The 16,162-nt window shown below is 44.9% G+C and overlaps 1 protein-coding gene across 11 annotated transcripts in view; it reads left to right on the top strand.

The window, feature by feature from the left end:
- Positions 1–16,162, top strand: part of NUMA1 (nuclear mitotic apparatus protein 1) — a 122,924-nt gene that overhangs the window by 48,484 nt on the left and 58,278 nt on the right. For all 11 annotated transcript variants that reach the window (XM_061629195.1, XM_061629184.1, XM_061629187.1 and 8 more), the window contains exons 2-4: positions 9,190–9,260; positions 11,701–11,786; positions 15,672–15,751. In XM_061629195.1, coding sequence (XP_061485179.1) covers positions 9,219–9,260; positions 11,701–11,786; positions 15,672–15,751 — 208 coding nt within the window. In that variant the 5' untranslated portion in view covers positions 9,190–9,218. The remainder of the gene's footprint in view (positions 1–9,189; positions 9,261–11,700; positions 11,787–15,671; positions 15,752–16,162) is intronic.

The raw sequence follows: 16,162 nt of genomic DNA on the forward strand, positions 1-16,162 counted from the left end.
ATAGCCGGTATGGAGAACAAGTCTTATGAGGAAAGGTTGAAGGAACTTGGCATGTTCAGTCTGGTGAAGAGAAGGCTGAGGGGTGACATGATTGCACTCTTTAAGTACCTGAAGGGCTGTCACATAGAGGAGGGTACAGATTTGTTCACTGCTGCCCCAGAGGGTAGGACTAGGTCTAATGGTTTTAAGTTGCAGGAGCGTAGATTCAGATTGGACATTAGAAGGAACTTCTTGACAGTAAGGGCAGTTCGGCAATGGAACCGACTGGCTAGGGAGGTGGTGGGATCCCCTTTGCTGGATGTCTTCAAGCAGAGGCTGGACAGCTATCTGCGGGAGATGCTCTAGCTGTGGATTTCCTGCTGTGAGCAGGGGGTTGGACTCGATGGCCTACAAGGCCCCTTCCAACTCTATGATTCTATGAAATCTGATTGTCTCATAAGTATATGGCAGCCTATAGCCATAATATTTTAAAAATGAATACCTGACCCTCAGTTAGTCACACTGGGTTAAAGTTCTGCAACAGGGGTGGCTAATTTGTGGTCTATGGGCTGCTTATGTACCTCTGAGAAATTGTTTGTGGCTCACCCCAAAATGCGTCATTTAAAAAAAAAAATGAAATGGATTGTAGAGTTGTAAACTGCCCAGAGAGCTTCAGCTGTGGGGCGGTATACAAATATAATAATAATAATAATAATAATAATAATAATAATAATAATGATGATGATGATGATGATGATGATGATGATGATGATGATGATGCTCCTGTGGGCCCCACACTGTGCTGCCAGCGATTCCCCTGCCTCGTTCCTCCCATTTGTTTTTTACTGACTGATCTCATAGGTACCCTGTCGTGATACTGTGATGCCCAAAGGTTTTGTGTCCCCCCCAAAGTCCCTCAAAATGTAACCATTTTGAAAGACAAGATGACAACACCCACTTTGCGGGAGAGCCATTGTCGCTCAGCGGCAGAGCATCTGTGTTGCATGCAGAAGGTCCCTGGTTCAGTCCCCAACGACATCTGCAGGTAGGGCTGGGAGAGATTCCCTGTCGGAAACCCTGGAGAGCTGCTGCCAGCCAGTGCAGACCACTGTTCTGCAACCCTTGGTCCTCAGATGTAGTCAGACTATGACTCACCTCATCCTTGGCCATTGGCAATGCTGGCTGAGGCTGATGGGACTTGTGGTCCAACAACATCTGGAGGCACGCTGGTTGGGAAAGGCTGCCTTAGCAAGTTCAATGTCCTCGTTGTCAACTTTAAAGTTACATAAATCTTCTGTTGTCATACTGAAAAGCAATTCCATCACAGACGCAGACTGGAATTAAAGTCACCGCTTAAAAGGCTTGTTGAAAGAAAGTCTTCAATAGGCACCAAAAAGATAACAGATGGCACCTGTCTAATATTTAATAGGGGAAGATTTCAAAGTGTCAGTGTCACAACACTAAAAAATTGCTTCCTATGTTGTGTGGATAAGATGGTATCTACAGGAGGCCCTCAGCTGCTGAGCTCAGTGATCAACTGGGTATATAAGGGCAAGACAATCTTTCAGGTATCCTGGTCCCAAGGTGCGTAGGGCTTTGTACACCAAAACTAGAACCTTGAACTTGGCCCAGTAGTTAATGGGCAGCCAATGGGTGGGATATAAGGTGTGGCTATCCAGACATTACTTGCCAACTGCATCTCCCTGCCACAGGTTGGAAGCTCAGCAGGTGGGGCTCTTTGAAGTAGAGAAGCACAAATCAACCTTGTGGTGTATTGATTACATTTACCTGCCTCCATGAAAATCCATCCAATATTCTACCGCTCTTTGCTGACCCCTGAGGAACTGCCACATCCAAATCGGGCACCCAAGCCACCACTCACTCCCATACCTGTTTATGGCTAGGAGGAATATGAGGTGGAGCAGATTCTCGATTGTTGACGACACTGAGGGAAGTTGCAGTACTTGATTCATTAGAAGGGGTTCAGCCCGGAGGAAAGATTCTAGGAAGCTGCTTCAGATGTTCATGTGCTGGACTTGGTGAGAGAATTCCATGAACACTACCCTGGTAAACCCAAGCCTTTGGCGTATGGGGAGGATTGGCATGGAATGGGGGATGATGTCATGAGCCCTGTGGAAAGGGTATGGGGTGGTGAGAAAGTGTAGGAGGAGTCGGACTTTGACTGGGAAGAAGGCACCAATGACATGTCTACGGGTGTGCTGGAGTCTGAGAATTCCGGCCCTGTAGCCAGTGACAGCTCTGCCCCTATGGATCCTGTTATCAGCAAGTAAGCCCAACCCAGTCAGGAAGATAACTCTCCACCTGCCTTTCACCCCTTCCTTCACCTGCTCCACTGTCACCACTGCACAGGCCCTCTCCTCCTATTGGGTGGTCCAGCCACCCTTACCTTGGACTGATATGGTGTGGTGCCGGCAATCTCGATGAGCCCTCACTGTCCCTCTGAGGGGGAGTGCTCATCTGTGCACGCACTCTCCACAGTGACACTCAGTCCACTCAAGTAGGGTGCCAGCTGATCCTTACTTAAGCTCAGTAAGGAGGCGTGTTTACTTGCTGAGACGTCTTAGTGCTGTGTAGTTGTGCCTTGTTTTTCCTAGTAATGATTCTGAATCCTGTGTAACCTGTAAACTGATTCATGAAGCGCTCTGAACTGAAACTTTCTGTTAAAAATACTGAAGGAAAGCACAACTATGCGTTCATGTCTGACTTCAGTGGGTTTGGGCAGGATAGGCTATGTCATCTGAAACTGATCCCAAGAAGTTGCAGCAGATGTTGTACTGGACACCTCGCTGGGGACTACAGTAGATGTGGATGGGGCATCAAGATTGTCACGGAGGCAAGCAACTTTACTCTCGAAATGCCTTGCAAACAATTCATAGTGGGCTTCCGAAGGGTCTAAAACTCCAGTTTCCTGGAGTTATACAGAAATACGAAAAAGCTCTGCTTGACAGCTACTTGAGGATGCAGTGGAGTCAGAGAAGTGGGCCTTCTTTGTCGCACTCACCGCCACACAATCGATTATGATGTTTTATTCATGCCCGATCAGCCTCACAGCATGTCTTTCACCACTTGCACTCTAGCTGTCATCCATCCTGTTCATTGCCCTTAGTTCACTGATGTGCCAAAGTGGAAACCAGGCCCCACAATGCCGAAGAGGGCGCTCGGGGGCAATCATGTCAAGAGCCTGACACACCTCACTATTCCAAAGCGTAACAAGGGCTTCAACAGAGTCACCTGCTCTGTCTACTGGGAACGCCCTCAGGACATTCAGGGATCCAGTGGATTCCATTAGTCTCCAGGGGCGAACCATCTTAACCTGTCCACCACAGACTTTGTTAACCAAAACAGCATAGATGTTTCCTTTTCATGTTATGATGGAGCATTGTTCTGCCCAATAATTACATATTCTTACTTCTTGCTAGTTCTGGGCACTCATGTCTTCAAGTGAGTGAGCTTCTTTGTGGTCCCCTCATGTGCATAGTGAAATCCTTCTATTTCACCCTTGCTCCTGTAAGTAAATGTAAGTTCTATACGTGTGGGCGACATGACCAGAGGTTTTGGATTATGCTGCTAGGTAGCATAAAGGCTCTGTTTCATTTCAAGCAGACATTTTAAAACTTTTATATACTTTATTTTAACGTAAACAACTAAGATAGCATTGTACATTCAAAAAGAAGATACTTCAATAATTCTAGGACATGCAAGGTTTTATATCGATTGAGAAAATGTTTAACGTGCAAGACAATATTGAAAAAGAATGCATTATCAAAGAAGTTTGCAGTGCATAGTTAAACTGGAATTCTCTCCCACAAGTGGCAGTGATGACCACCAACTTGGATGGCTTTAAAAGAGGATTAGACAAATTCATGGAGGATAAGGCTATCAACGGTTACTAGTTATAATGCCTATGCTCTGGCCCCACAATCAGAGGCACTAAGTTCCTGAATACCAGTTACTGGAAACTACAAGAAGGGAGAGTGCTCTTGCACTCAGGCCCTGCTTTTGGGCTTCCCATTGGGGCATCCGGTTGGCCCCTGTGAGAATAGAATGCTAGAATAGATGGGCCACTGGCCTGATCCAACAGGCTCTTCCTATGTTCTTCAGTAGACCAGTAAAAATCATAAGGTTGTATCTAACGCTGCTGTTCTGTTTATGCAGCAAACGTCCTGTGCGCTAGAACTTCCCCTTCCTTCTCCCTGCAGCCCCCTGTGCACCCTCAGATCTGTTCTAGAGAGTTGGACTCTCTGAAACAGATTTTCAGGACACGTGGCAGACGAGAGGAAGGGGAAATTGCAGTGAGTGAGCAGAACTATGTGCGGCACTGAATACAACCCATGCTGTATAGGAGGTTGTATAACATGAGACTTATTCTCAATAAAACCAAGGATATCTTTTTGGTCTGGACGCTTCAGGATTAACTGATCCCTTGGACAGCCACATTTTTTCTTTGAAAAAAAATCACCTTCCAAAGTTGGGAAACATCTTTTATTTGCTGTGGCGGCCAGTCACCATGCATACTTGCTGAAAAGCATGTGCGTATGAAGTAGACATAAGAACATAAGAAGAGCCTGCTGGATCAGGCCAGTGGCCCATCCAGTCCAGCATCCTGTTGTCACACTGGCCAACCAGGTGCCTGGGGGAAGCCCGCAAGCAGGACCCGAGTGCAAGAACACTCTCCCCTCCTGAGGCTTCTGGCAACTGGTTTTCAGAAGCATGCTGCCTCTGACTAGGGTGGCACAGCACAGCCATCATGGCTAGTAGCCATTGATAGCCCTGTCCTCCATGAATTTGTCTAATCTTCTTTTAAAGCCATCCAAGCTGGTGGCCATTACTGCGTGCTTCCCCCAGGCACCAGGTTGGCCACTGTGAAAACAGGATGCTGGACTAGATGGGCCACTGGCCTGATCCAGCAGGCTCTTCTTATGTTCTTATGAAATGAAACAAAGAATAAGAATAAGTTTGGCAGAGATTCATAAAAATCCCATTCTCCCACTCTGAGGAACACAGCCAGAGGAGGGCGGGGTAGGGGGTGTTTCAGCCCTGGGGTGGGCAAGAGCCACGCTGCCGCCGCCACTCTCTGTCTCTCCCTCTGGCTGGCTGCAGGGATGGGTCCTCCTGGCCCCAAGGCAATGAGAATTTGGACAGATTTTGTATTTATATATTATTGCATGTATATCCCTCCTTTTCTCCATAGAGCTTAAGGTGGCGTACATGGTTCTCCCTTTCCACTTTATCCTCACAGAATTTCTGTGGGTCAAGTTGAGTGATTGTGACTGGCCCAAAGTCACCCAGGGAGCTTCATGGCTGAACGGGAATTTGATTCCTGGTCTCCCAGGTGCCAGTCAGACTCAAACCACTACGCCACATTGGCTTTCATTGCCCCAGTGAGATGAGTGTTGTGCGTGCATGGATTATATAGCTGCATGCACAAAGTTCCTAACTTGATTATCATCCCAAAATATGAGATGCATTACGGATGGGAAATAAGAGAGCCCTTGGTTCTGGACTGGGGCTGTTGGTTGCGGTGTGCATGTGTGCGCCAGGGTCCAGGGCAGGCTGGAGCCCAAGGGCCCCAGCATGCTTGGGGCCAGTCCTGGGTATAAGTGCAGACGGGGCTTTCAGCTCCCCTGTTCTGTCTCCAGCGTAGTTAATCTTATAGCTGTTTATCTATGTCTGGGAAAGGGCCAAACTACTTATAAGTAGCCAGCTTTTTTGGAAGTGTGTCTAAGAGCCCCTAGTTAAACTGCTGCTGCACTTTCAGTCTGTATCTCTAGGTAATTCTGAAACTACAAATAAGAGCAGGTGTTGTTTTGGACAAATGTGAAAATCATGGGCTTTTTTTTGTTTTGCTGCTTGCTGAATTTTTGCAGGGGTTTCCCCTGTGAGTCAGAACAGAGAGCGCATGTGTATAAAATGCTCCCTTCCCCATTCAGGCAAGTCACCCACCCTTGCCAAGAGGACAAAGAGGATGTCTTCAGCCACAGGTAGGGAGCCAGCTGTGTCCATCACTCCTGCCTCTGCCAAGGCTTCCTTTCAGGGGGCCCCTCAGAAGTCTCTCTGCCTAGATAGCTAAATCTATACACAAATACATGTCTACACTTTCCTTTGCATGCCGTGGGAAAGATAAGCAGGTAGGCATGAATCACAGGGGGGAAAGGAGGGGAGGGAACTCCAAGTCCATGAGAACAACTGTTTAAAAGATTTATTTATTATTATGATCATCATCATCATCATCATCATCCCACCCTTCCTCCTAAAGGAGCGCAGCGCAGCAAAGGTATCAGCAAAACAGATGAACAATTAAACCCAATAAGCTTCAAACCGAGTTCTTTCGCAGGTGCATTCCTGAATGACCATTTTCAACCTGGTGCCACATCTAATTCTTATTATTATTAATAATAATTAATAATAAGCCTTTCTACTAAGGCAATTTACCATTGTAAAATACTAAGACACATTCAGTAAATGACACAAAATGTAGAGTTGGCCCTGCGTGGGGAGGGGGGCAGTCTGACTTTATTTAAATAAAATTAGTTCACCCTGTTTAGGATTGATGTGATGAATGAATGAAATTAGGATTACTGTATAAGGGCTCGGGTATTGGAGTGCTGTGCAAATGAATGATAGATGTACCTATTCTCACAAAGCTTTCTGTAGAAATCAAAGCTCAATTTATTTAAAAAAATTAACTTCTCCTTCAAGATGGTATCAAATTAAGAAAAAGCTTCATATCACTAGTTATCAGTGGTTAATGTCAAGTCCTTCCTTTCCCTTGGACTCCTGGTTCATAACAGGGCTCAAAGAAGGCCTGTCACTACTAACGGAAGGCAAGCTGAAACTGGCCTGTTTCCTCCCCCCCCCCACACCGCTAACAGTAGGGGCAAATAGCAGTCCTAGCTTGAGGCAAGCTAAATCTTGTTTTGGTTGGGGTAGGAAGAGAGATGTTGTGCTCACTTTGCTTCTGGGCAATTTTTTTCTACCTCTCATTCAAAGTTACTGTTCACAAAAGCACTACAATTTATTCAGTAAAGTTCTTGACATCCCATTAATTTGTTTGGTTCCCCCTCTAGTCACAACTGTTACTTAAGCCTCCTTGGAGCCAGTCTTAAGCATCCACGTGTCACTTGTTAGAATACTGATTAGGACTGTATTACCTTATGTATGCTTGTGGGGATTTTCATATATGGATGTTCACTAGCATGTTTTGCCTGTGCAGGGCACTGTTAACATAGCAGAGCTTTCAAATGTATAGTCCTCCTCATGGTCATCTGAGATGGTACAGTCCTCTGCAATTAAGATATTACCTGTTTGTTTTGTTTTGCAAAGTAGACTTGATTTTGGTCAGACCAAAAGTTAACTGACTCAGTTTTTACAAAACTGTTCCAGGGAGGCGTGGGGACGTCTGGATGGATTGGTTTTATATCACTGAAAGAAAACCTGTTTGAATCTCCTTTAGCAAGCGCGATTGGTGGGGACGTAAGATAGGGCCTTCTCGGTGGCTGCCCCCAGGTTCTGGAACACTCTTCCTAGGGAAGCACGAATGGCCCCTTCCTTGCTATCCTTCTGTCGGCAGGGAAAGACTTTTTTATTCCAACAGGCTTTTGGACTAGAAGCTGTTTAAGATAGGACCTCATAAGGTCTGTTGTATTGTTCTATGGTCCTATTCTTAATGTTTTAAATTGTCTTAGTATTTTAAGTGTATGTTTGTATGCCCTATAGTAGCAAAATATCTATGTCAGCTAAAAGATAGCTTTAGCATATTTACTTTAGCCTAAAGGATTATATTCCCCCTTTAGAGCCCCAGCATCCTTGGGCAGCCAGATCACCTCAGGCTCACCTGGACTCTAATCTAGGTGTTTTAATGAGTACATGATGGCTTGCCCAGTATGATACTGGGAAGGTATCTCATTAATCAAGACATGAAAGGAGCCCCGTTAGGCATCTAGTCAAGGCTAAGATTATCAGTTGCTCTGAAAGTATAAGTTATGTCCCTACGAAAGGTGGATGAGTCAAGGGACGGTCAATGATGGGATGGGGCAGGTGAGATAGCTGTGGCTAGTTGAAGGATGAAAGGAAGATGAAAATAGATCTTAGCAATAGACAGCTAGTTGGCAATTTATATTGTATTTTAAGGTGTCCTGTTAAAGGTTAGGTATGTGCAGGTGCCATAATATATTATTTTTGATGTCTGTATACTCATTAATCATTTATGTAATATTCTAGTTGTGTGCCAGTTTCTATGCTATAAAAATGTTTCTCGTACCCAATGGGAGTGTTCAGTCTGACACCAGCTACTGCAGAGCTGTGTGGCTGATCCACTTTTATTGGGGATACTTGGCTGTATGGTTTGTAAGTAAACTCAATAAATTTTAACTCTTTGTAAGCAAACCTCATGGCTGCATCTCATCTTTGGTAACCCAAAACAACCTGAAGGTATACAATGTTTCATGGTTTTAACGTTACGAATAGTTTAATTCTATTTTAATTGTATATTTTTGTATGTTTTTTACCTGTGTGTGGTTTTTATTTGTAAGCCGCTCTGAGTTCCAGTTTTGGAAAAAGGGCAGGGTAAAAACAAAGAGGAGTAATAATAATAATAATAATAATAATAATAATAATAATAATAATAGTATGTCATGTTTATACAGAAAAACACGTACTGTTTGGCTGGTGTAACCATGAAGCATTGTTAATCCAAGCACACACTTTGCATTCATAAGTTGTCAGAGTCCATCCGCAGTATCTTCACTTAAAGGCCAATACGGGGGTCGAGGAGCCGATTGGCAGACCCTCTTATAAGGTTGCTTCGTATGGTCATGTTGACAGTCTTGTATAACGAAATAGCCTGACTATTAAGGAATGTGACACTAAACCTTTGTACATGCCTTTGGACTGCAGTGTTCTATTGGTTAAGAGATATGAGACAGGAGAAGTGGTTGTATATGGCATCCATGTGTTTTTCTTTGTTCCGGCAAGACCAGTGAGCAAAGCCATGTACCCAGAACTCTTCAGAAGCATTACAAAGCTTCAAGCCCACTTTCCCTTTTCTGAAAGATGTTGAGATTCCCACAAGGCATAGGAAAGCTGCAGTGTTATGTTACTTACTGTTGGACTGTAATTTCTTGAAGGGAGCATGTGAAAACCTATCTGCCTCAAAGCTTTCAACTCTTCCCTTTCTCTTGGCCTTTCTAGGTTGAAAGGTAACCTGGCAACACCCGAAGATGTCACTTCACAGCACCAGAGCTTCTGTTCTCCTTTCCTGGGTAAGGTCTTCTTTATTCTTGGTAGCCACTTAGGATGCTGTTCCTTCTTGAGTTCTGGTACCTCTTCTTCCCTCTGCCCTTGTTGTCCTCTGTGAATTTTATCCAAATCAGTTGGGTGGCTGATAGTCCCCTTTGCACGGCTGCTGTGCCAATCCAGCAAATCTTCCTTGTGAGAAACAAGTTGCTGGGATGTGAAACATGCTAGTCTAGGAAAGGCAACGTTGACATAATAAAAGTTGTAGTAAGAGAACCAGCTGTTTTTCAGTGACAAAAATGGGTTATGAAATGAAGGCTGGAGAAAAGTTATAGCTCAGTGGTAGAGAGTCTGCACTGCACACAGAAGGTTTCAGGTGCAATCCCTGACGTCTCCAGGCAGGGCTAGGAGAGAGCTCTCTCTGTAATTCAGGAGAGCCACTGCCAGTCAGTGTAGACAGTGCTAGATTAGGATGGAACGGTGGCCTGACTCAATGTAAGACAGCCTCCTCTGTTCCTGAAACAAAGGATGGAAGATCAAGGGACATTAGCAGTCCAAGTTTCCAGAGACTGGAAATAACTGTATTTATCGTGAAGGTAAACTAAGAAAGTTTAATCTGTGTAATTCTGGGGGCAAAACATGGTTTTGTCTTGTGGAATTTGGGTGATTTGGGAAAAAGGGCAACGCTGTGCCATAAAGTTGGGGAGGCATTTTCTACTCCTGCTGTGTGGGAAAGGAGAGCCAGCCCATGTCTCCCAGCTGTGAGGATTGCTTTGACCTCAAGAACAGGATTGGCCAATGTTTGGAGGGGGGGCGGGGTAGGGTTGTTCAGTCTGTACCTCCAGTTGTTTTTCTTTATTTTAGGAATATATCCCCTCCTCTTCAGTAAATTAAAACAAGCAAACAGGATGGCTTTGTTTTAAAACCATACAAATTAAAAACAGGACAAAACAAAAACAGTAAAATCAATGGGAGCAGCATAAAAACAACAAAACATGTCCAGGATAAAAAAAAGGTTAAGTTAAAATGGATCAAGTGAGTTAAAGGGCCTGGGAAAATAAAAAGTGTCTTTGGTTTGTGTTAAAATGATGTCGGAAAAGGTGCCAGGCAAGCACTTAGGGAATACTCTTCCTTTCCCTGGTGAGGCCCTTTCCCTGATAGTCACTTTCTGTACCTCAAATGTATATTTGGAAAGACTTGAAGGCAATGGCCAATTTGAGAGCTGCTTAAACTGAGTGTGCTCTCACAGGAAAGAAATATCAGGTGCCCCCAGGCAGTCATGGGGAATGAGAGCTGAGGGTTCATTTGAGCAATGTCTTTCTGTGGCTCTGCCATGAAATGCGAGGGCAGAGAGCCTTCAGGTTTGCCACATAGATAGAACTGCTGGTATTAGTTCCTCCGTGGAGTTAGGTTACCAAGGCAGAGGGCATAAGAAAAGCCCTCCTGAAACAGACCAAAGGCCTGGGAAACGGGACAAGCAGGACATGAGAGCAGCAGCCCTCTCCCTGTTATGGAAATATGCAGAGATACTCAGCGTCTGAGCTGTGTGTGTGCCGATGTGTGTATTTACCTAAGTAGCAGGCTTTTACCGTGCATTTACATCACTGAGACTTAAGACTTGGTAAAATAAGAAAAGCTGCTTGATTTATAGAAATACATAGTAGATAGGAAGGCATACCTAGTTCTAACTAGCTAACTAAGTTGGAGGCGCAAAACGTGGATATTGCCCTCATGGCTCAGGAGAGAGGGAGAGAGAGCAGAGACAAAGATGTCTCCTGTTTCCTCGGACAGTTGAAGAAGACAACAAAGGAAGTAGGGTCAGGTCAGCTTCCCTGAGCATATCAGTTACGGAACGAAGTTAGGTACAGAACAGCACAGGTAAAGGTAGGCAAGCCTAGCCAGCTAGGGGACCCTAACTCTACCTTCCTTCTGGAGTGCACACAAAAGAACCCAAACAGGAGTTGCTCTTGCCCCTCTTCCAACAGTTCCCCAGCAACTGGTAACTCAGGCATGCTGTCTGTGATCCTGGAGGTAGCATATAGCCACCTGGACTTGTACCTACTGATAGACTTAACCTCCAGAGGAATAAAACCCTGTATGAACCAGGGTCAGTTGCAGTGCAGCCCTGTTTAGTTTTATTTTCACAACAGATTTTTTGAGCTAAGAGCTGTTGACTTGCTCGCTCATCTTTGTGGCTGACCTGAGATTGGAATCTGACTGAATCAACACTGATGATATGAGACCCAGATCCAGATCATGCAATGCATATGTATCTACTACTAACTGCCTACATGTTTACCTTTATGGGGGTTTCCATGAAGCATACATGTGGGCAAACTGTGATTCAGAGGGTTGATACCTCACCACAGATTATGCATTTGACTTAGTGGTAAGATGTTGACCCATTCCTTAACTTGCATGCTAGTGGGGATACCTAGCTTGTGACTTGGTTTATTTTTTCTCCAGGTGAACAGTCTGAAGCTGGACGACACCCTGAATTCATTGTCTCAGCTCCAAGACTGCAGCATCTTCATCAAGATAATCAACAAAATGTAAGCAGCACTGAGGACACTTTTCCTTCCTACAGTACAAAGTGCATGCTAATGTAAAGGGACTTTTTACTCTTGGACAGTGGCTGAATGCTACAGCCTGTGACAAGCAACAACAAATCTATGCAAATGTGGTCAGTACAACTCTTAGTCATAGGGAAGATCAAGCTGTGCAGGGCATTGAAGGTGTGTCTCCTGGTGCTGGAAAACCTTCCAGTTAGCTCCCTCCCTTGGCTTCTGTGGAGCCATTAAGCCCAACACTTTTAAGTTCTCTCTTTACAGTAAGAAGTACTTAGAAACCAGCTGCTTAAATAAACATGTGAACATGCCCCCAAATGGCAATTCTAATACAGATCTATGTATTTTTGCAAATGCACAGTTTCGCACAGCCCTGCTAGTGAATTTTCTCTCTTCCAGTGGGGTTCAAGTGCATGGCCTGAATCGGTGGAGTTCCATCAGAGTCTTGGGAATAATCGTGGTAGAACTCGCAAGCTTTTAAGAAATTGTAGCCCAGTTTGCTCGTTCAGTATTCAAATTTATTTCTGTAATGCTGGACACAAAGCACATAATCTTATCTGCACCTCTAGGCTGGGCGAAACTGCTAGATGAGATCGAAAGGCCATCTGGTCCAGCACTCAAGCTCCCACAGAAGGGCAAAATAGTATTGGGCAAAATAGTGACATCTGTCCCCTGTAGTTGGTGGAATTGGTGGTATAAATCATGCCAATGAATTTAGAGGTTTTGTTTCTGGCTATCATGGCTAATATCCACTGATAGATACAGTCATAGAGAATAGGTCTACTATTTCTGAGCAGCAGTCATGGTAGTGGCTGTTTCAGCTTAGTGGGGGCACTGAGTTTTAACAATGCCTTGCCTATATATTTTCATTAGTGATAAACTACTTATAATTGGTTTTATTTATTGATGCGGAGTTCTGGTGTTGTGATAAGGAAATATCTTGTCTCTCCACTCTCTCAGCGCTGTTCATAACTGTACACATCTCTTTTGCGTCCCTCCTTGGTGGGTGTCTCTTTTCTGAGCTAGAGAAGTCAGAACTATTTAAGGCTTTCTCTGTTGGCATCAGAGATAACAAAAAGCTTCTCAACTAGATTCTGAATTGAATACAGAATATGTTCTGATATAGCATTCTTTTATTTGATGGAAGTTATTTTTGTGTTTTTCCAAACTGGGAACCTCTTTTGATGACTGTTGGCTGCTGTCATCTCTCTTGCTGGACAGCTGGAGTTGCGTTTTAGAAATGGGTCCCATTTGTGTTGGAGGAAATGGGGAAGAGGAATTCCTGCATTTGGCTACATTTAGTCAAGCCCTGCTTAATCCCCTTCCATCTGGTTTTGAACTCAGATTAACAAATTAGCAAAACAAGCAGCCAGGCTAGGTAGTCTGCCTGCACCTGTGGGGTACACTGGCTGAGGAGACTGGATTCAAAAGAAGCACCTTGGGAAAGGGGTGCTGGGTTTTCCTGTAAGCTTCCTGGCAGGTTTCAGGAATCAGGTGTCCCTCTGTTGGAGTTTGGTAAATATTTAATCTTCATCTTCTTTTGGGGGTATATTTTCTAGGAACGCATTGGAAGTTTGCAGGTAGCCTGACCATCTTCTCTTTTGAAACTCCTACACTCCTGGGATTCAGCTAGCACTGCCCAGATACCATTTTAATGCTTTATCTGTCTAGTGCTCTTACTGTACTAAGATGTTTGTTTAAATGATATAAATCACATTTCTTCAAATGTACCCAAAGCAACATATACAGATAAAAATTAAAATACTACAGGCAACCAAACAACTGCAAAACAGCCAACAGACAAAACTCAGAACTCTGAAACAGGAGGACACGCTTAAAAGTGCTTGTTATTTTTTTTTTCTTGAAGTTTACTCTGGTACCTAAGTACTGTTAATGAAGGTGCCAAAGAAATCTGTTGGTGTTCCAAAAAGCAAGTGCTACCATGCTGTACCCACTAGGCCTTGGAAGTTCACAGAGGTCCGTCGGATATGGGTGAAGGTGCTCCCCAAGGGACCCCGTCCCGGGATATTTGCTATTCTTCACTTACCTGCTTCTAGCAGCTTGCAGTGAAGCAAACCCATTCCAGAAATCTTTAGAGCTAATATTTTAACTTCTGGCAGGTTTGCTGTGTCAGACTCTGAAGCTGTTTGGGTTCTGCTGGGCTATCTGAACATGGGTGGTTGGCAAAAAAAAAAAAAAAGACCACTGTCCAAACTAGATTACTCCTGAAACTATGAAACTTGCTTCTCAGATGGTTAAAAATTAGTGTTGCAAACTTGAGAAACAACACAATTGGCTCCCTCTGCTGGCTCCTTTGAATGCGTCATCATGCACTCGCTGATGGGCGTTGCTCATAATACAAACAAGGAAGCAAACAGAGCTGTAATCACTGGAATTGGGCCTGGGGAGTTCCACGTTTGGAAGCAAAGTATAAGTGGAGGACCCAAGGGATGGTGGCCATCTTTCTGAGCGTTTGTTTGTGGTGTTCTCTTTGGCAGTCTGCAGCCTTTGGTTTTCAAGTCTTCCTAAAATGATCTTGCTCCAAGATCTGTGTTGTGCCTCTCCTACTCTCCACTGAGAGTTTGCAGTAAGAACCCAGTCATGCTCCAGTTGTTTCTGGCCATGCTCAACCAACGACAACTGATAAGCAGTTGGCAATTATCATTAGACCAGCCTTCCTTCTCAAGCCTAGTGTCACGTGGCCATGCTGGCTGGGGCTGATGGGAATTGTAGTCCAAAAAATCAAGAGGGCACCAGGTTGAGGAAGACAGGTTGGGGTCTGGCATTGCTAATAGCCATTGACAGTCAACCCTCTATGTTCAGAGGCAGTCTATATCTGATTGCTCTGTGGTGGGGATGCCCCTTCTTCTTTCGAGCCTGCAAAATGATTTTTTTGTCTCCTTAACATTGTCTTCTAGCTGAATCTCCTGCTTTGTTAATTGTGTTAAGATTGAAACATTCAGACTCTTTCACTGAATGTAACTAAATGACACTCCCCCCCCCCCCGCACCAGCCTTGCTATGTATTGGAACTGGCCACATCCAGATTGTCCATTTTCTCAAGTCAAACAGCTTCAGGCTTTGAAGATAAGAACATAAGAAGAGCCTGCTGGATCAGGCCAGTGGCCCATCTAGTCCAGCATCCTGTTCTCACAGTGGCCAACCAGGTGCCTGGGGGAAGCCCGCAAGCAGAACCCGAGTGCAAGAACACTCTCCCCTCCTGAGGCTTCCGGCAACTGGTTTTCAGAAGCGTGCTGCCTCTGACTAGGGTGGCAGAGCACAGCCATCATGGCTAGTAGCCATTGATAGCCCTGTCCTCCATGAATTTGTCTAATCTTCTTTTAAAGCCGTCCAAGCTGGTGGCCATTACTGCATCTTGTGGGAGCAAATTCCATAGTTTAACTATGCGCTGAGTAAAGAAGTACTTCCTTTTGTCTGTCCTGAACCTTCCAACATTCAGCTTCTTTGAATGTCCACGAGTTCTAGTATTATGAGAGAGGGAGAAGAACTTTTCTCTATCCACTTTCTCAATGCCATGCATAATTTTATACACTTCGATCATGTCTCCTCTGACCCGCCTTTTCTCTAAACTAAAAAGCCCCAAATGCTGCAACCTTTCCTCGTAAGGGAGTCGCTCCATCCCCTTGATCATTCTGGTTGCCCTCTTCTGAACCTTTTCCAACTCTATAATATCCTTTTTGATAAGTCTGTTCAAGATGGCACAGGAAACAAGCTAGGCTGTAGATGTGAACTGCCTTAGTGGGCATACCTCTTCCCCATTTGCTTCTGGTTCCCGTCCTCCCTGTGGTCAGATACTCTGCTAGGAGTGAGTTGGTCTCTCTGTTGAAGTGATTGCTTTGTTCTCTTCCAGTCATGGCACTGAAGAGGGACGGGACCCTCTGCAGCAGAGTTTGCCGGACCGGGTTGCCTATGTCGTCTCCTTCCTCAAGAGTAAGAGCTCCTGCCGCTTGGCTCTTTGTGAATTAAGATAAGCTGTCAGTCAGAGTCTGTTGTCCACACACCTGCCTAAGCCTCCCTCTGCCACACTCCCCAATTCAGAGGGAGCTGGCAAACAAAGTTGACATTGGTGCACAAGCCTTGGATGTTCTCCCCCATTCCTGGAAGTTAGGAAGAGGATGGCGAGGGGGCAGCTGCCACTGTTTTCCATAGCGCTTTGCTAACAGTGGCTGCTAGTTCCCCCTCCCTCTGTTAAAGTTAACAAGATCTGGTGAGCCCATGTGCAGCTGCCATAATGATACTGCGAAGACTGAGTGTGGGAGAAAGTAGCCAGCCAGCCCTTTCTGCCTGTACAAGGCCAGGAGCCGCAAGGGGCACAAGCATGGCAAGTCTTTCTAGGCTGAA

This window comes from Rhineura floridana, chromosome 5 (assembly GCF_030035675.1).
Source record: "Rhineura floridana isolate rRhiFlo1 chromosome 5, rRhiFlo1.hap2, whole genome shotgun sequence".
In the NCBI taxonomy this organism is placed as follows: Eukaryota; Metazoa; Chordata; class Lepidosauria; order Squamata; family Rhineuridae; genus Rhineura; species Rhineura floridana.